Source organism: Camarhynchus parvulus, chromosome 5 (assembly GCF_901933205.1).
Source record: "Camarhynchus parvulus chromosome 5, STF_HiC, whole genome shotgun sequence".
Taxonomy (NCBI): domain Eukaryota; kingdom Metazoa; phylum Chordata; class Aves; order Passeriformes; family Thraupidae; genus Camarhynchus; species Camarhynchus parvulus.
Genome location: NC_044575.1, coordinates 7,662,705 through 7,683,802, shown reverse-complemented (window position 1 = coordinate 7,683,802; position 21,098 = coordinate 7,662,705). Strand labels below are relative to the sequence as shown.

General features: G+C 39.1%; 1 protein-coding gene across 2 annotated transcripts in view; it reads left to right on the top strand.

Annotated features, from left to right (window-relative positions):
• SHANK2 (SH3 and multiple ankyrin repeat domains 2) overlaps positions 1-21,098 on the top strand; it is a 276,013-nt gene that overhangs the window by 108,094 nt on the left and 146,821 nt on the right. For both annotated transcript variants that reach the window (XM_030949872.1, XM_030949873.1), the window contains one exon: positions 9,375-9,488. In XM_030949872.1, the coding sequence (XP_030805732.1) occupies positions 9,375-9,488 (114 nt within the window). The remainder of the gene's footprint in view (positions 1-9,374; positions 9,489-21,098) is intronic.

The following is a 21,098-nucleotide window of genomic DNA, read 5'->3' as shown; positions in this document are numbered from 1 at the left end:
GCCCTAGCACAGGTGGCCCAGAGAAGCTGTGACTGCCTCATTCCAGGAAGTGTCCAAGGCCAGGTTGGACACAGCTTGGAGCAATCTGGGATAGTGGAAGGTTACCCTTTCACTGGGAGAAGGCTGGAACAAGATGATCTTGAAGGTCCCTTCCAACCTAAACTATTCCAGGATTCTGTGATGTTTAAAAAAATTACTCCATGTGAGCAGGATGGGCTCCCTCTCCATCCTCCAAAAGCACAGGCAGTAGAACTCAGAGTCCTCAGTGCTGTGGGAGTGCCAGAACTGCTGACTATAAGGAGATCCTGCATTTTTTCCTCTTCCTGAGCATGAATTCTTGGTACTGTATGTATTTTATGTCTTTTACAGACTTACCAAGACCATGGCTCAGCCTGTTTGGGGTTTAGCAACTTGCTCTGTGCAGTACTTGGAGGAAATGGGAGAATATTAAACCCCATGGAATTCAATTTTTCCTTCACTTTGGAAACATCTTATTCTCACTGAGAGATGGAAAATCTTTGTCTTGGCCCCTCTCCTCTGCCAGCTTGGTGACTGCACTGCTCTGTGCAGGACACTGATGCCCAAGTCCTGGCCCTTGGGTTGCTCTGGGGAGTTCAAGCGTGGCCTGGCACTGGCAGAGAGATTGTGCCCCGTGTTCAGGCTGACCCTGGGGCGATGCTCATCACGAGTACATCCCATGGGACTAATCACAGCAAAGATGTAGCAAGGCATTTATTGCAGGGATAAAAACCCAGAACAACATATTAGAGAAAGGGATTACTTGGGAAATGTTTTTATGGATTTGCTTTTTTAACTTGGCAGAATTAGAAGGGTCACAGACAGGGATGAATTCCTAAACTCTTGATGAAAAATCAGATGTTTCATCAGATGGAGATGAAGTAGAGTTGTTTTTTTTTTTCTTTCTAAAACTGGTAGAAGTGTATCAGTGACAATAGTTCACAGTGTGTGATACAAGGAAACTGCTCAGAGAAATCTGTGAATGGGCAAGGTTCAAAGGAATGTAAACTAAACAAAATGGTCTTGTATTCATAGGATATTACGTAGCCTGTACAAAAATACCTGCTGTATTTTTAGTTGTTAGTCATACACACTGACATCATTTGTGTGTCTGCCACTCATGAGAGAGGAGCCATGGCTGCTTGCAAAAATAAATCTGATATCTTTATTTATACCAGAATTGCCCTAATCTTATGTTTTCACATAAATAAAGGAGGCCTAGTTTGATTTCTCACTGAAACACTTCTAATATTTTGTTTTTATATATTTTTTTCTTTCTTCCTTCTTTATCTGAAAATCCATAGCAATAAATCTGCTACAATCCAAATGCACACAAACATGTATAAAATATCTGCAAAATGAATTTGAATCAGCTTTTGTGTTCCTAAATTGAGTTCTTGCACTGGAAATTCAGTGGTCTCTTTGATAGCAAAACTCACAATGCAATGCTCAAAAGATTCTTTGTGAGCAAATTAGCAGTTTTCTTGTCCATGAAGATAAAGCAATAGAGAAGGTTTTGGGGAAGGTAACAAGTCTGAGTTCCAGGTGCAGACAGGCTCTGGTCACTTCAAAAATAAAAAATCAGAATTATTTTCAGAGTTTGGGTTATGGTAAAACATATTTAAAATGCACATGAACTATCCACTGATTTAGAAAGAAGAAACCCACCAGATTCAAATACTTTGAGAGCATTGGGAGCATTTGAAGTCTCACCCTGCTCACAGCTTTGTTTTCATGGTCTCCCCAGATCCTTCTTCTTTCCAGGCTGCCCTGCCACAGCTCTTTCAGCCTTTTCTAGTGCCCATTTTATGGAAAACCAGGGAGTTATTTCAATATCTCAAATATGCTCCAACAGACTTCCATGAGCCCTCTGAGACGCCTCTGGTGCGGGCACATCCCAGCAGGGTTGTGGTAACCCAAATGCAGCTCTCAGCTCCATTCCTCGGGGTCAGAGGGGCAGGAGTAACTCAGCAGCAGCAGCTCAAGCATCTGCTCTGGGCAGGAAGTCAGTAGTTCTGTGCAGCAGAAATATTGACCCTTGTGACTCTGCTTTTATTTCAGCGTGATCTCAGCCAGCAGGGCAATCCAAATATATCACTAACATTTTCATTTCTTGTGAAATCCACTTGTAAGTCATTTCGAAAAAGAAAGATTATTAAACCCCTGCTGTGCTCAAAGATATTGCCAACAGACAGTGCTTGTGGGCAGGAGGAAAGTTGGTCTCCTGAGCTTTTGCACTTGTTAGATTAGTAAACAAAATACTGGGAAGGGAAGAGCCTCAGAAAGGCTGTTCTGTTTCTTCAAGAGCATTTTGTACCTTGTGTGGGTAAGTGTGGCAGCAAAATTGAACCTAAGAGGTTTGCAAGGTATTGTTCAGCTGCTCTTTACATGAAGGATGAAATGAATGTGAAACAGAATATTAATCTTACCCAGGTTCACTGGTCTGTTTTGCTTCCTTTCTGTCTCCTGACTTGAATGGTTTGATTTCAGTTCCTAACATGATAAACTATGGCTCATCACAGGTCCTATTTTAACTCATTCCTTCAAGCTGCTTGTGCCTGAAGAGCAGGACAGAGTGGTGCTGTCAAAATGTAACAAAGACCTGGCCTTGCTCCTGCTCCAGCAGGAGAGTTCTCTTTGCTGTCAGAGGCCATGGGAAGGGATCAGGAGGTAAAAGCATCCACAAATCCCCTGTCATCGTGCTTGGCTACATCCTTTAACACATCCTTTCTTGAGTAGTCAGCAACTGGCCTGGAATATTCAGGGGACAGGGAGCAGCAGGAGTCAGAGAGGAGCTGTGAGTGCACCAGTGTGCTGCAACACAACACTCCAGGCTCTGCATCTAGCTTGGCTTGGGGCCCCTTCTCCATTAATTCTCTCTGAATTTCCCTGATTTCAAGTTTGGGCATCACTGTGGAGAAGGGCAAACTTGACTCTGACTGCACCTTCCTCAACAGAGCTGGGGATTGTTATAAATAAGAAGCTTGACTAGGCCAATATTCAAGCAGCAATCAATTTATTAATTAATATGGTAAAGCATGAGCAATACAACACTGGGTACAGTGGGGGAAGTCTTCCCCCGAACTGCACACCCATAGTTGAGGCTTACAGGTATTTATAGGGGTGCTCATGAGCTTTCTCAGCAGTTTCTGTTCCCAATTTTTACTCCTCAGCAGTTTCTATTCCCATTTTTTACGTCACAATTCTATACACTGTTGTGATTTAGTGTTTCTCAGGATGTATCCCAAAAGGAGTATCCCAGGTGGTGGTGGTCTGGTTTCCAAAAGAAGGAAGAGAATCCCATCTGGTGAAGTCCAGCTCCCCAGATGTGGGTCCACGTTTTAATTGCAAGGACTATAAATCTCATAACAGTGATGTCCAGCTTCCCTTGGTTAAAAGTATTAATCATTGAGTTGATGTTCATCTTCCTTTCTCAAGCTGCTTTTTGCTGCTTTATTAAGGCATGAGATAAGCATGTTTCCTTTATATATATTCCAAAGCTATAGTTTCAAGGATACAAGCAATATTCTAAAATTATACTTCAAAAGGTTATTATTGCAAAACTCTTTAAGGCTTAACTACAAGCAAAGAGCAACATCCTTAATGCTTTAATTCAAATGCTCCTGAATCAACCAAGGTTAATTGTGAATGAAGGATAGGTTCAAAGGCCTTCTTCCATGCTTTACTTTCCTCAGTTATTATTAGAATTCATCTTTATAACTGTCCCATGGTCGGTTTCCACATATATCACAATCACATATACACACATTGCCTGTGTACCTGACACAAAACACAGCTTTGTATTTCACAGGATCAGAGGGTGGATTTTTGCAAAACCCACATCAGTGCAGATTGATTTCTCACACTGTTTCCATCTCTCCCTCACCATCTCAACTCTATTTCATAGACACGTAAAAAACAGGTGATCTTCATAGAAACTTTATGGCAAGGGGAAAAAGCTCCCACAGAGGGCCAAATGTTGAACAGCACAGCTCAGTTCTATTTCAACTGAGCCATATTTCCTCAGATTTAGAGGATTATGTGCAGCTTATTGTATTTGTAGGTTTGACGTAGGGAGTGGTTGCTCTGTTAGTAGCCCCAGTCATCTTCTCACCCTGAGGTTCTTCTCCTGAAGTGCTTGTTTGCACTGTTTCTTTCCTGGGAAAGCAGAGGTGAAAAAAAGATGAAGAGGTGTTTGAAGTCAGGATCTCTGTGTTATCTCCCTAATTTGGTCAGCTCCCATAACTCAAGCTGGGAAGGAACTGCTGCATTTCCTTGTCCACCACAAGAAATGTCTGTAGGGCCACAGCCCAGTGTGACTGCTCAGGTCAATTAGCCAGAATCATTACCTGCAGATACACGAGGCTGCCCTTCCAGGCTGTGGGTGGAGTGCCCAGGAAGGTCTGTGTGTGTGTGCTGGAACCTTCCCTGTGCCTGGCAGCAGGGTGAGGGGCACTGAGCTCCTCCCCACGCTGCTGCTCTGACCTCAGGTTCTGTCAGGCTCTCTCAATGACATCTCTGGGAGCCAGAACCAGCCTGCCCAGGAGACAAAACAGCCAGATCCTGCTCAGCATCCCTCACTGAGGCAGGGAGGGATTGCTGTCAGGAGCCAGAGTCAGAAAAATCCCTGTTTTTAACAGAGAACACGATTAAGTTGTAACTTGTGCTGACCTTCATTTATGTTGTACGTAAAGTCTGTTTTCACCAAATAATCACAGAATCCCAGGGTGTTTTTAGAGATTGGAATGGACCTTAAGGGTCATCCATTCCCAATCCTTGGCTTTGGACACATCCAGGGATCCAGCCTCCAATAAGTATTCCTGCATAGATTGTCTGTCATTTGGAAGCTCTCCTGCCAAAGACAAATAAATCTGAGTATTTATGTCAAACAACAGCTATTTCAGCAAGGGAAAAGCCTAAATCACAATGTTAATTATTTCTGAGAGAAAAAAGTTAGGTCTACACCAATTAGAAATTAAAAATCTCCTATATTTCAAAGAAGAAAATAGAGATGAATTTTACCTTGGGACACAAACCCAGAGTTTTTACATCAGCACAGGCTGCTTCAGCTGTTAATTTTTTTTTCAGTGGATTTCCAACTTTATACTTTACTTTCATTCTGTTGATTTTTCTTTTTTTTTTCTGCTGGTTGCAGAAATGTTCTTTTTTCCCCAGAATATGGTCTCTCATTCCCAATCCATATGATTATTTATTTTCCCAATAAAGAAGAATGCAGTTTATCCAAGCAATAAAAATTGATTTAGATATTATAAAGACATTTTAGGTACAGGCTGTAACAGCTGTAAAGACATTGGCCTGAATTTGGCTTTAAATTTCCTTGACATTTTTGCAAATAAGGCTGCCTGGAAGAATTTGCTCCTGGGCATTTCAATATCACAAGGAAATAGTAGTCACCATGATTTGTTTGGGAAAAATACTTTCATTTCTTGTTGGGGCATGGAGGGAGCTGTGATGTGGGAGGATACAAATTCTATGTTCTTTTGATTTAAATGATTTTGATGGTATATTGAGTAATTAATCTGTTTGAGATTAGTATGTTATATTAATATCAATTGCAATAGATACATTGCCAATAGACTTAAATTTGCGAGAGACAAAGCATTCTATGCTCTATTCTATTAATTTTATAATAAATAATATTGTTAAATATTCTATATATTTAATTTTCTGGCAGAATCTCACTGATTTTAAGTATAATGCTTTAAAGAAATGAAATACAAGCTCCTGATTGTCACCTGCCTATCCATGTTTTCCTGTTACCCACTTTGGTGCTTATCCAATTTTGCTTTGCAGTTTTGTTCATATAATTGGACACAACTCCTGTTTTAAACCACACTTTTGTTGTGAAAAGATGTCTCAGGATACCTGATGTTACAAGAACCTTTATTTCACTCTTACAACATCCGATTCTTTTTGTAATTCAGGTTGTGTGTGAAGAGCATCTGACCTGCTTTTGCCATAGCAACCACACCTTTTGATTTTACCAAAGGAAAAGTGAAAACCACTGGAAATTAGAAAGCCTTATTATTAATTTTGGGAAAGTTATCCTTTCATTGACCATTGTTTTGTCCTTCAGCAGGGAAAACATTGATTAGAAAATCTCTTGCTGGTAACAGATTATCTGTTACAGTGAGTCTCTTAAACACTGTTGGGAGAGGAAAGATAGAAATGAAGACCTTATTCTAAAAAAACATTCATGGGTACAATAGATAAATTACATTTTTCTATTTATCCTTTAAGTTCCCCACTTTGGAGTGAGTGAAGTGTTGCCAGTTTTTATAGATCTATACTTTATTATAGCCTTGGCTCATGCTGCAGAATTTCTTATTAATGGCACCACGTGAGGGGGAAGAAGATCATTTCAAGGTTTTAGGGGATGCAGAACCATCTAGGGCTCAATTTCTGCATTGGAATATGAGCTTCTCCCCCATATCCACAGCAATTTATCTGTCTCTGCACATAGCTGAACCCAGGGCTGTCCCTCATTTGCTTCTTGTGTCATCTTTGTGCCTCTTGCAGCTCCAGCAGGCTTTCCCTCCTTCTCCTGGCCCCCAGCAGGAGGTTCTTCCCAGAATGCTGAAGGCTGCCTGCATTCCAGCAGCACTCATTTCACCCTTCCACTTCTTTTCCATGGATGTTATGTCTTCAGGCAGGACTACACGTGTTTTTCCTTTGCTCTGGCTATTAGTGATGGCTAATAGTCAATAATTCATGTAATAATGGGCTAAAATGGGTCTGGTTCTGCTCCATAGGAATGCTTTTTCACCCTGCACTCACAGACAGTGTTCCAAGGCAAATTTCATTTCCCAAAAGTGTTGATTTGCATCAGCTGCTCCTGCCATAAACACATGAAATCACTCCATGGGTTTGAAATACCCAACTTCTCCTTACTGTGCCTCTCTCTTTCTAGAGCTGGAATTGGGAGTGTCAGCAGATCTGACAGATTAATAAAATACCAAATTAGGGAAGTCTGTCTCAACATCTAAGTAGTTTTTGTTCTGAGCATCTTGCCACTTTGTGGAGTGAAATCCAGGACTGAGATTCAGTGCTGAAAAAAAAAAAAAAAAAAAAAAAAAGGCAGCTAATTACTGGCAATAGGACTCTCACTGTCTCACATTTGGAAATTTCTTTTGGATGGAGTCCTACACTCTCTTTTATGACAGAAATTAAACTACTTTACAGTTGGATTCTACAATGATTCTAATATATACATGTCGGTTGTTAAGTTTTCCTGGTTCCTTATCTCATATCTAAGAATGCTTTCTTATGTGAGCAGATGTTACATTGTTAAAAATGTATTGGAAGCTGCTGAATTCCCCATTTCTATTGGATGGATGATCAGGGAATGTTTTATGTAACACTGAATTATCAGATGGACAATGTGTGTTAGTTCATGTGTACAGGCTTTAAATATTTTTAACAACACCTGGAATACAGTAACATATTTTTTCATTAATTATGCCCCATGTTTATATTTTTTTTAAAAGACATGCTAATATTTTTTAATTCAGCTCTATTTTCAGTGTAGAGTTTTGGTGTCATCCAAGGTCAGTGCCCTCCCCCGTATCCCATAACTTGCTAGGTTTATAGGAGTTATAGATTATAGGTTTTCTCATATATGTCAGAAAGGTTCTTGACAAATTGTGCATTTGGGACCCATCCAGGTGTAGGACTTTTCTTTAGTGGATGTTTCCTGGGACTGAGTATGTACTTTTTACTGTGGTGGTGTGTAAATATGCAGCTCATGGAATCTGTCTCTTGGAATATACTACATTAAAAGGCTTAAAAGTGACATATTTATAAACATTTTGCTGTCAAATGTCTCTGTTAATAGATGGCCATGCTCTGTAAGTAATACCACAAATAGCTGAAGGTTGCATTAATAAAAACCCTGGTAAACATTTACTTTCAAATGCAGTTTTACAGCTCCTGGTGTCTCAAACCAGACTGCTTTCACATTACCAAGAATTTTTTTTTTGCTTTTTTGGGGGGCTCTAATTAATTTAATTTTCATCCTGCTCTGTACTAGTGCAAATCAAGTTCAGCTCCAGTGCCCCTGAGTCACAGCAGCTGCACTGATCCTGAGTTCAATTGCAGCCAGGCAGAGACCAGGGTTTTAAAGTCTGGCAAGGTTTTAACAGTGCCAGAAGTGCTGGTGTTGGAGACCATCAAAGCAGCTCTCCTTTATGTCCCTGTGCACTGAAATACCCTGCAGAGGCAGGATCCCAGGTACTGGAATCCCTCAGCAGAGAGATGGATTTGGGCTAGTTAGCCTTGATTTTCAGCAGGGGCATTGGGGCTGAGCTGGCACTCAGTGGATGGAGCTGGGCTGATTTTGGGAAGCTCTGAGAACCTATGCTGTGTGTTTGATCTGTATTCCCAATCAGCCTGGTTTTGTTGATGTATCACCTTTGTTTCAATATTAATGTACAGATGTATTTTACAGATTAATTACAGGTTAGAGATTAATTACAGATTAATTGTATTAATGTACAATGTCTTCTAATATATAGTAAACATACAGCGGTTTGCAGAAACTTCTGTAATACTAATTTAAACACCATAGCAAGTATTTAGGGTCCTTCCATCACCATAATTCACCTCCAGTTGCTTACTTTACAATTCTTGCTCTGCAGGCTTTTGTCACAATCCTTCTGAGTCCTAGAATTAATATCAAGATAATTAGAAGTGCCAGATAAAAGCCTCTTCTCCTATTGACAGACCATTCTCCTCCATATTGTTGTTTTCTTTTACAGAGAAAAAAATCATTGAAATGTTTCAAAAGGCATCTCCATTGTAGATCTCACCTATGGGAGGTTCAAGTGTTTGCTGTGTATTCCAAACCCTTAAATCATATTACTCAACTTGCATTGCAAATCCCTGGAGCTACCCACTAAATCAAATAATGTGTTTCCTTAGGAGGCAGGAAAAACAGGAGATATCAAAATATGTATTATTAAAATCCATTTCAGTGTGGGTGCAATTTGACAATGGATTCAGCACTTCATTTCAGCAGACAAGACAGTGGTTTTTTTGGTAGTGGTATTACCATGTATTTATCCTTGATTAATCCAGCAATGAGAACACTGAAAATGGAAACAATTGTGTGAAGGCCAAGGAAACTTGTGGTAAATAAAAAAAAATTGGGGAGTGGTTGCAAAGACTGAGTAGGGAGGGTCCTGCTTGAAGGTTACTCTGTGCCTGTTTTGGGAATACCAGCATTAGTTATTGCACAGTGTTTGCTAGTTTCCAAGGATTACTGAAGGTGTAATGCAAGAATTGTGTATTTGTGTGAGGAGGCAAAGTGTAACACTGCCTGTGTCTGCCCTGTTTAGTGCTGAGCATCGGAGAAGGTGGATTCTGGGAAGGCAGCACCCGGGGACATATTGGCTGGTTTCCTGCAGAGTGTGTGGAAGAAGTTCAGTGCAAACCAAATGAAAGCAAACCAGGTAATCACATCAAGCCCCTGTTGAACCCTAATGTGACAGATGACACGTGTCTGGCCCAACAGACACATCAGGGCCTTTGTGCACTGCTAGAAATTGGAGAATTGGATAAAGCTGAGCTGCTGAGCTAAAAAATACAGGTAGGTTTATTGATTGGATTTTACTGTCCAAGCAAACAGACTTTCTCATGAGGAACTATACTGGGAAGTAGCAAAGCTTTTACACAGAGCTGTATGCAGACATTTTGTATAGGATTATGATGTTTTTTATTTTCTAAAGAGTGGAAGAATGTCTAGTGAGACAAATAAATAAGGGAAGAAAACCTGGCCAGTCATGTCCCAGTCTGAGGGAGTCATACAATGCATTTAGCTCTTGTTCACAGCACTGTTAACCTTTCCCTGAATGCTAGAGGAGGCATCCTTTAGTGGGATATCCCATACCCATCCCTACTGATGACAAAGGAAATGGAATCCTCCTTTATCACACACGTGTATTGCCACAAGTAACTTTAAGCAAGGAGCCTTTATAGTCCTAGTATAATAAAAGAAATGAAATCTATATTAAAGCAGGTTATTTTAAGAATTACCTACCATCTCATCATTTCTCTGCTTTTAAGAATTAAGATGTGAGGACATCCTCTCTAATTAAAAGCTCATTATAAATGAGCTCTGAGAATATAATTAATGCTCTCCAGGAGTGTATGAAGTCTGAAATCATCTATTGATGTGTTTTTAGATCTCTGTTGTATTGATTAAGAACTTCTGGCATTGCACAGATGATACACTAAAATTTGTTCATTGTATCGTTAATTTACAGATGTTATTCTTTTATGCATGTCATTATAAACTGCAAGGTATACTTTTCTTTTTTTTCCCCTATGTGGAGAGGTTGTGCTTCCTTTTCTATCTCCCTTTTGAGAGGGGAAAAGAGGAGGAGGGAAAACCAGATCTAATATTTGGAGAGAATGGATCCAGGCTCTGAGAATAGAGGGAGAAGAGTTGTGTAGCTCTTCAAAGGGCTTGAGAAAAGTCAGAATTTAGAGATGGAGATGTATTAAACAAAGGAAGATTGAGGCTGGAATTGCCCTGTGTAGGAACAGTAACCCTGCATTAAATTTGAGCTATCCATTTGTCTCCAGATCTGTAGAAAGTTCTGAGGGCATGAAGTTTTAAAGATAAGGAAGAAGTTTTGCATGTTTTTAGTGATTTTGAAGAGAGAGTAACCAAAACTGTTTGTTATGAATCCTTAAAGACTTCCTTGAGAATTTCTTCAGGAGGTAAATTCAGTTTGTGACAGGATTGTCTTAATAAACAAAGATTATTTTTTGAGCAAGAATGTCTTTGATCATTCAAAGGAACACAAAAATTAAGAAAAGAATTGTCACAAGAGGAGCAAAAGGATTATGAAAGCTGGAAGCAAGAAATGAATATAAACAGAAGCATGTTACAAATTTTCTGACATGAAATTACGAAGACTTATGCCATGTGTCTGGCAAAGCACTAGACATTTACTGTAATTTATAACTATTGCCTTCTTTCTGATTGTTTTCCTGTTTGCTTATGGTACAGTGGGAATAATAATGTTAACATAGCTTAAGGTTTTAAATATGCCATTCTTCTACTCTAAAAAGGATGAAAATGTAATTAAATAGGAGCAAAAGGGACACATTTTCTCTGGCAGTGAACTTGTGCACTCCCATATTTTGCTGGGCTGTCTCAAAAAGTGTCCTGCACCCAGAATGAGGTTCAGTGCTTCTGTGAGGAATGTGATAGAGGTTGGAGCTGGGAGGGAAATGAAATATATGGAATGCACACTATGTGCCATATTATTATTGAAATATCGCATGGAGTGAAAGCAGCTGATCACAGAATTGCTCTGTGCATTCCCTCTGCATAGGAAACAAAGGGAATGAAAGGGAAAAGCTTTATAAGCAAAAATCATCCAGTATTCCCTCTGAGTAAAAATGAAGAAGTAATTTAGAAAAATGTGTTAGGCATGGTGAAATGATTAGAAATTAAATTAGGTCTGTTGGGATTGCTGAAAGAACATCAGCTGAGAAACATCACAAACTTGTGCCTCTTGCAAGAATTTGCATCGTGGTCTTTGCAAAGCAGCAGAACTTCTTATGATAATGATTTAGAAAGTAGATCATTTAAATGTGGAGGAAATGAAGCTCAGACTCAGCTTTTTCCACACCAGCACCACAGCAACAGTTCTTTTCCCTCAACAAGATTTAGGAACATTTTTTCCAGCAGCTTCCCTTTGCTATTAAGTTTGAACAATTGTGTTTAATAGAGGCTTGTCATTTGCACACCATGAGTGAAGGAAAGAGGAATAGTTCTTGGAAAAAACAAACTCCAATTAAACACTCCAGGCCCAGTAAAACTGCTGGGCAGGTGTTTCATGTCAGGCTGATGTATAATCTCCCTTCTAAGGAAAGTTCCATTTTTAAGGAACTTTATTGCAATCCCAACTGTTCTCTGGAAGTGGGCAGGACAGAACAGCACCTGGTTCCTGTGTTCTCCTCAAAGATACCATGCCAGCTTGGCAGGTTCTGTTTTCCAAAGAAAATCATATTGGCTGGCATTAATTCTACTTCCTTTCTTTTATCCTCCATTAATTGAGACTTGTAGGAATTGCTCCATTATTTTGCTAGGGTTGATGCCAGGTCTATGGGCTCCCAGTTATCCAGATTGTCTCATTTGTCCTCTAATGGCACCAGCACAGGACCTGCTGCTTTCCAGTTTAAAGTCCCCTTGATATTTTGAGATCCAATGGAAAAAGAACAACAACAAAGAAAAGAAAATCATTATTGTGGTCTGCTAAATTCTTTTGTCTGCTTTTAAAAAATTCTTACAAACAAGACTTTCGTGCTACCTTGTTTTTAAAAGTGCCCGTTTTTGGCATTTTGAAGCCAGTTTTTAACATTCTGCAGAATTATTCTGAGAGTAGAAATATTCCCTCAGATGAGGTTGGCACATCATCATGCATTTTACCTGCTCAAACAGAGAATACAAATGTCACTATTTACTCTTTCTGCATTAACAGTTATCTTGTGTTATTCAGAAATGAGCCAATTCAATTTTGAAATGTCTTTCTATTCCGAAATATGTTAAATTTTTTTCTTGTTTTTTAATTTCTTTTCTAAAATGTTCTGGGGAAGTTGAAAAAATGTTTCTCCTGCTTTAATTTAGATGTTTCTGTTTGCTTTTCTTCCATCATAAGGTATTACATGAATTTGAAAGACTTACTACATAAATGCTTTCTATTACACTTGTGATTTTATGCTCCACATCCTTCAGAATTCAGGGCTATCTGATTGCCCACAACCGAGGTGAAGTATTCATTTTCAGGCTGGAGTTATCTTTCTCTACATTCCAGCTTTAACACTTATTGTTCCTCCCTCCCTAAAGTGCCAAATTTTACCAATGATACTGATATAAAGGCAGACTTTATATCTGATTCAGATTCTTGCTGTCTTTCAATTCTTAGCCTCCTCAATGCACCTTTCCTTGAGTTCCAGCCTCATTTTTAATATTTTCTTAGGAAGAGTTTTCATTCCATAGCCTCCTTCGTGCCTTTTTCTATCCTGTGCCCTTGGGATACACCTTATTATCCCACAGCAGCTGTGGGAGTGCTGTGCTGGGAGTTTATTTCAGATTAGGTCTGATGCAGGCACGTGGCTGCAGTGACCATGAGCAGATCTCCTTTTTCCAGTCAGGGATCTGAGCTGTGCCAGTCCCGGGGGCTGTGCCAGTCCCAGAGGCAGCACTGGCAGGGCACATTCCCAGCCCTGCTCTGCCCATGGAGCTGTGCCCGTGCTGACCTCTAGTGTCACAGCAGACTCTGCCAGGCTCCACGCTGCCTTTTCCTCCCCAAGGTGGCGCAGAGGCATGGGATATTTGTGTTGGGAAAGGCCTGGATCAGGAATAGTGTGGCCAGCAGGAGCAGGGAGGTCATTCTTCCCCTGTACTTGGCATTGGTGAGGCACACCTGGAATGCTGTGTCCATTTATGGCCCCTCAGTTTGGGAAGGACGTTGAGATGCTGGAGCACATCCAGAGGAGGCAACGAGGCTGGAGAGGGGCTGGGAACACAAACCCTGTGAGGAACCACTGAGGGAGCTGGGGGTGTTTAGTCTGGAGAAAAGGATACTCAGGGGTGACCTTATCACTCTCTACAACTCCCTGAAAGGTGGCTGTAGTCAGGTGGAGTGGGTCTCTTTCTCCAGGCAGCACTGACAGAATCAGAGGACTCAGTCTCAAGCTGTCAAGGGAAATACAGGTTGGATATAAGGAAAAAGTGTTTTTATAGAAAGAATGATAAAGTACTGGAATGGCCTGCCCCAGGATGTGGTGGAGTCACCATCCCTGGCTGTGTTTAGGAGAAGGCTGGATGTGGCACTTGGTGCCATGGTTTAGTTGAGGTGTCAGGGCATGGGCTGGACTCGATGATCTTGAAGGTCTCTTCCAACCCAGTCATTCTGTGAATTTTGTGAACGCTGTGACCTCAGTGATCACCAAGACCACCCTGTCAGCCAGGCTGAGTGCCGCCTCCAGTCCCTTCCTGAGCACAGTGCCTGTGCTTTTGTTTGGTATCCCTTATTCCTGAATTTCCAGCAACTTGAAAACATAGTGGCAGATTATCCAGGAATAGCAGAGTTCCCTTGCAATTTCTTTTTTACCTATGTAACCATACACAGGTGTTAAAAGCAGAAACTGCAGCAATCCTTGTCTAGCATTCCCTCTCGATCCCAGAAGTTACCAAACAAGTCCAAACTGTGTTAATAAAATGCATCCTTTTGCTGTTTCTGAAGCAGACAATTTTCTGTTTTCCACATTCTTAGTTTTTAACGCCCCATGCATTCAGTAAAACCAGACTTGTTCCTCATTTCCACCATCCCTTTTTATAATTAGCACAACACCTTCCCAGGCAGTCGAGCCAGCCAGGCTGCTAGAAAATGGATTTGCCTTCCTGCAAGAAGGAAAGATGCTTTACTGTGGGCTGAGGAGCTGACATCTGTACTGGACTTCTAGAAGGACAGGAGTCTTGGTTTCCCAGATTTGCTGTCTGGACATAATAGATATCCATATGTAAAACCAGTGCCTTATCCCATATAATTGACTCTATGATTCTGTGTTAAACACAGCAGTGGAGGGACAAAAAACAGATAAAAACTCCCTTTTCATCCAGGCTAAATGGCCCACCTTTTGTAAATGACCCAGATTAGCAAAATCCTTTTTAACAAATTATTCTTTATTTGTTACGATCGGTTCTGGCTAATTTTTAGCTAGAAAGGCAACTGAAGAATAAATAGAAATGTTGTGGTGGTTATTAGAACTCTGAACAATTCTATGCACAAATAACTTTGGAAACCACTAGATATAAGTGGGTTTCAATGAGACAGAAGAGATGGTATCTCACCAAATGAGCACCCAAGGGTTTTGATAATAAATTTTGATAAATTCTCCTTCCACAAGATTTCACCTTGAGTAGAAGGTGCCTGTGTACCTGTGACAGAATTATTGTGCAACTTGAACTGTTTGGTGTGAGCAGCAGCAGTTAAGGACAAAACATTGCTGCAGCTGGAAGGACTAAATGGAAGCAGTATAAAAGAAATTTATATATATGAGGGAAAGATATTTTTGTTGGGAAAGTTAACCACAAACATTGTCCTGGCAGTAGTGTAAGGAGCTACAAAGTTCTGAGAGCTGGGAAATATATTCTGACTTGACAGTGCAGGCTGGACTCAATATGGCCAAGAGAATATAAAGCCAAATTAAAATCAAACTGAAAAGGCAAGATTGCCTCACATGTAGTTGAAAAATTGTGCTGTGATGCAGATACAAAGGCAGCCATTTCAAATGGGTTGAAAACTCAAGGGATGACTATTACACCTATATTATATATTATATTATATTATATTATATTATATTATATTATATTATATTATATTATATTATATTATATTATATTATATTATATTATATTATATTATATTATATTATATTATATTATATTATATTATATTATATTATATTATATTATATTATATTATATTATATTATATTATATTATATTATATTATATTATATTATATTATCCCAGTCAGGCTCTGAAGGTGGGATCCCATTGTAACCCTGGTACCCAGAGCCCAAGCTGACAGGTCAGGCACTGTTCAGTCAGTCCCCCTGCCTTGAGGGATGTCTCCAAAGCTCTGACCTCTGAAATGCTCTTTCCTGCCTTGCTTCTGTGTTTTGCACAACCAGCCATCTGGCTCGTGGGATTCTGAACAATTTCATCTTTTCAGGAGTGATTTTCTGCCACATAATATTTCCCATGGACAGATCTGTCATTAAAAAAAATTGGGAATGGATGACAACACAGTGATCATACACAAAGACCCTCTGTGTCTGATTTATGCTTTAGAAAGATCAGGAATATGCCATATAGCATATTTTTGCTTAAACTGCATTCTCCTCCATCAATCAGTGGGAAAACTATACTGCAACCAAAAGAAAAAAAAAGGAAAAAAATCTATGCAAAGAACTAAATGTGAGGTGCTGGCAAGCCAGCCCACAAAGCCCAGCTGACACAGGAACTTGGTGCAGTAATAATCAACTAATTCTGACAACTCTCTGTAGCTGAGGATGTAAATCAACCCCACTTTTTTGTCTCAAGTGATGGAAATTCAAAGAATGAACCTCAGCAAGTTTCTGCACTTTAGCTTTGCTGAGCGAGGCATTTGTGCTCGCAGTGATGACAAACAGCAGTTTGGGAAAAGGCTCTGCAATGAATCATCCCTCAATAATAATGGGAAGGGGGAGGCAGAGGTGACTGGAGAGCTGTTTTTATCTGCAGGCTGGCTATGGGAGGGAGCCATCTGCTCCTTATGCAACCTGCAGGGCATGCTCCCTGGCCAAAGGTGCCTTCAAAGGCCTTTTCTTCTTTCAGTCTTCATCTTCTGAGCGAGAAGCAATAGAGATTTCTTACTCTAACAGGAGTGTTTGTTAGAAATCCTTGGGAGCACTGAGCCTACCAACCCACTTCTCAAATGATGATGCAGGTCTGGTTTGAAGGAAGAGTAAAAGAAAGGATTCCATGATAATAACTTCATCATTTGTCGGGGGTTTGAGGGCAGCAAAAAGCCAAAGCATCAAACAAAATTATTCAAATTAAAAAAAAAAAGCAAGCCTATGTCTAGAGCTTGTAGAGAATGTAAGCCTGTCTGCATATTTATCTCTGAATAAGGAATTTTAATTCATAATATTTTACTGTCTGGGCTGCTCAGCTGACATGTACTTCATCCCTTTCACTCCCATTTCCATGCTTGCAAAGAGCCACTTAGGAATAACTCTAATCAGCTGGAAAGGAGCAGCACAACTCTCCAAAGCATTGAAATAGGCTAAAAATAAATTGCATAGCACTATAAAATGAGAGTTGCGTGGTAGGAAACTCAACATTTCCAGTGCATCTGGGATTGCTGCTGTGTGAAATCGGACATGCAGGTGGGGAGTTTTTCCTCTTCTGGTTCTTTCTGCACTTTTTTTTCCTCAAGAAATCATCTGTCACACCATAGAGGATCAAAGAAATGCAAACTCTGAGGGATGTCTCAAGAAAGGAGTTACTATGATGGTTTATTCCTTTTACTTCCAGTGATGCATACCCATTTTCTGCTCAAAATCACAGCCCATGGAATATTTTCAAGTTGAGAGCAGATAGAGACATCAGAGATGTCTAATCTTACAAATTATTTTAGAAGCACCAAAAAGTTAAAGCTATGAAGTGAATGATTTATGAAGTGATGGAGCCTCCTGGGGAATTTAAGCCCAATTATTGGTTTAAGAGAGAATACTTCAGCTTGTGGCAGAATTTGAGCAGCCCTGTTCTGCAACATGCTAAAAACCCAGGAGTAATACCTAATTTTTGATTCCCAGTTGTTCTTCTGGAAACTACTCATATAACATGGTTTTTTCAAGCCGTTAAAATCTGTTTTGAGCTTCTCAAATTTTAACAAACCTGGCAGATCTTAATGACTGTTAGTAGACAAAAATCTGTAGCTTTACTTCCTGGAATTCTGGAGCTTTTCAAATTTCATAAAGAATATATATTTTAATTCTAGCATCTCTATACTGATAGTTTTTTGTTTTGGTTTTGGTTTTTTTTATAATTAGTGGTACTTTGTAATATCTTATTAACCTATGATCAACTATAGTTGATCTTTTTGCTTTCTCTAAGTATCTTAAATGACAGTAGCAATAGCTTTTACTTTGATTTAACATCCATTTTTTCCCCCTGAAATTCTGTTTAACCAGGATTCTCTGATGCACCTGTGTAAATATTATTTATATCAGAACACAACTTCTGTTCAAATCATTCTGGCTGTCTATCAGAATTAAATATAATGGCCTAATTCATCTAACTCATTACATTTAGCATGACCTAACTTTTAAAAGCAACTTTGAAAAAAACTAAAAAGCAAGGCAAGACTTAGATCTGTACATATTCCAAAAGTGTTGAGAAGTCATCTTTTTCTGCTGCACTAAATGACACATTGGGGCTTTTTTCCCCTTCTGATTTTTAATGGCTCAGATAAAAGGCTTGACAACAGAGGCTGAAAACTCTTTGAAACTCTCCCCAGTTAGTTGAGATCAAGTTCTTCTTAATTTAAGGAAGATAATGGAGCAACTGCTTAAAGTAATGGCAGTGCTGCAGGTGATCAGGAAAATGATGCCTAAACAGAGCAGCTGCCAGATAATCCATGTTCTGTTCTGGAATCATGGCTCTGCTTTTTGCTTCCCTCCCTTGCTAGAGAGCTCAGCTCATTTTGTTATAGACAGTACTAAAGGGGTACTCTGGGGTCAGAAATAGATTCTTGGTCTCCAAGTAAAACACAGACCTGAGTCAATGTTCCCAATTGTGAACTCCCAAAATGGATTGAATTTTAAATGTAACTTGGTTATGTTATTTACACACAAAAGTGTGTTTGTGTTTGTAGCTGAGTCTGAAACTTGGGCTTTGCTTTCTGAACTGAAATGGAAAATGTCCATCAACTTTCTCAACCCTCCAGTCAGTCCACAATTCACAAATATAAAATGTGGCTGTGGAAGTCAAACAGATTTTGTGTGTGACTTACAAGCAAAAAGCACTTCAATTTATTGGTTTGGGTCTTTTTTTTTTTTTTTTTTGTATCCAAGGGTTCAACTCTAGTTATACAACAATCACTAAGTCTTTATTCCATGCTTGCAGTTATGTTTTGCACACATCAAGAAATAGTTTAGTGCTGTCTAGAGAGACATTGAAAATAGTTCTGTATTTTGGCTGCTCTCCTGAAAATAATGAAAGTAATTATATTGGGTGCTCTGTACAACACATTAGTAGTTTGAGGAAATGAAATATAACATGTCATTATATCAAATTTTGTTTGTCAGGTAAGTTATGAAGTTATTTTTTAAAAGTTATATTAACATTTGTTAGTCAGGACTTTAAAAAGAAGGAAAACAGTTACATTCCTGGCTGTAAATCCTTATACTTATATATGTATATCCTTACACTTTTTCTTTTATTTTGCCAGGATCAAACCTCTCCTTTGGATTGATCTCATAGGAGACTTTGAGGCCCTGGGCCACTGTTTGAGAGAAAAATGCAAATATAGATAGGAAAATCCAAGACACCTTCCCAAAATCCCCAAGTTTTCATGCTAAGATTTTATCACCCAAGGACAAGACACAGCTGCATGCAGCAAACAAAACTTTCAGAAGAAATAATGCCAGAACTGGTTTATTTGAAGGAGCAGAGGATGCTTCTAATGTTATAGATTTTTGCTACTATCTTGCCCCTGAGAAAGGCAAATTAAAGAATCTTGTTCCATTTTTAGCAAACAAATCTTAAGGGTGTAGTTTGTTTTGAAATGGACTCTTGGACTCCTTATATTACTCTTCCTCACTGGTTTTAATGCTTTGCTTATAAATGAATTCATACTTTCAGGGTGAAATATTACCTGTATTCTGGGCAGTAGATGGACAGATGAAAAGGGGAAACTATTATTTTCCTGGAAACATCTTGTTTATTGGGGGCAAGGAGAGCAGGGAAGTGGAAATGCTTTTCAGAGGGGTGATACATCATTGCCTTGGTGGATAATGTACTTTTTGTATTTCCTGAGCAGCCCAGCAGTGGGATGATGCTGCTGCTGCAGCACAGGGAGGAAATTCTGCTATTCTCAGGAGTGGCTGTTCTCAGGTGCTCAATCCCCCAAAGGAGATTGCTCAGTGCTGGGAAGGACAGACACATCAGACAGCCCCAGACCTCGCCACGAGGGCTCGGTGCCCCTGAGTGCCTCGGGGTGGGAAGTGTCTGTGAGCCTGAGCAGCTGGGAGGAACACACACCTGGGGAGAGAGGGGCTGCAGGTGTGCTGGAGCCACGAGCTTGGCTGTGCCACTACCTCCAGCTTCTCTCTCTCTCTGTGGTTTTAACTGTGCTTTTAATGCTGCCACTGACCTGGGGAAAAATATATATTTATATATTATAACTATGTTAAAAATATATTATAGTATATATATAATGTAAATATGCTGCCACTGACCTGGGGAAAAATATCTATATATTATAAGCATATTAAAAATATATTATAATATATATAATATATATTATATATAATTATAAATATATATTATATATTGTAAATACAATATAATATAATATAATATATATAGTGTATCATAATATATATAACATAACATAATAATATAAATTTTTAATTTTTTTTTTAGGTTAGTTTGTGTGTAAAACTCTCTGCAAATTGTTCCTAAAATAGTGCCTGCTGTGTCTAAAGTCTAAGTAACCTTGAACCCAAACTTGCATTTAATCATTCTCTGTCTGGGAAGAGAACTGTTAAATATTACTGAACTGTCCCTCATTAAACAGGTGTTGAGTTTATTAGCATATGTCTTATTAGCTGGCTAATAAATACCTGTGATACTGATTATTTAATGAGAAGCTTTACCTCTACCAAGATGTTTTTAAGTATTCATTTTGATAGATGTTTTAGTGTTCAGTTCTGAATTTAAAAAATCCTTCAGTTGAACTCTAATGAGTAGAACTACACCATAGTTCCTGTATTTGGAGAGTCAGTGAGGTTTCACCCTGTTGATAGAACTGGAAGACTGAAATGCATCATAAATATTCTTGTTCAAAACTAAATATTTAGAATTTTTTGAAGTCCTGACCTTGCTTTGGAGGATGCTGCAACTCATCACATTTAAAAGTTAAGTGGAAATACTTAAGTTAATCAGCCAAGCACTTCAGAAAGTTCTTGCAAGGCTGTTTTGATCCAATTTAAGATGTATTACCGAATCTTTTAAAAGTAAAGAATCAGTAAATACCTGATTACACTTCTTTTGGATTGACCCAAGTTACAAATAAGGCAGCATGTAAAATCTACCATCAGATCTGCTCAGAATCAAAAGATATTAAGAATTTTCCTTAAAAAACACTGTCCAGTTTCTTAGGTTGCACTATATGGAAACAATATTGATGAAGTGTTTCATATGTCATTAAGCACATTATTTAATGAGATTTTGTGTAATTTTGGGATTCTCTCAGTGTTTTCCAGTA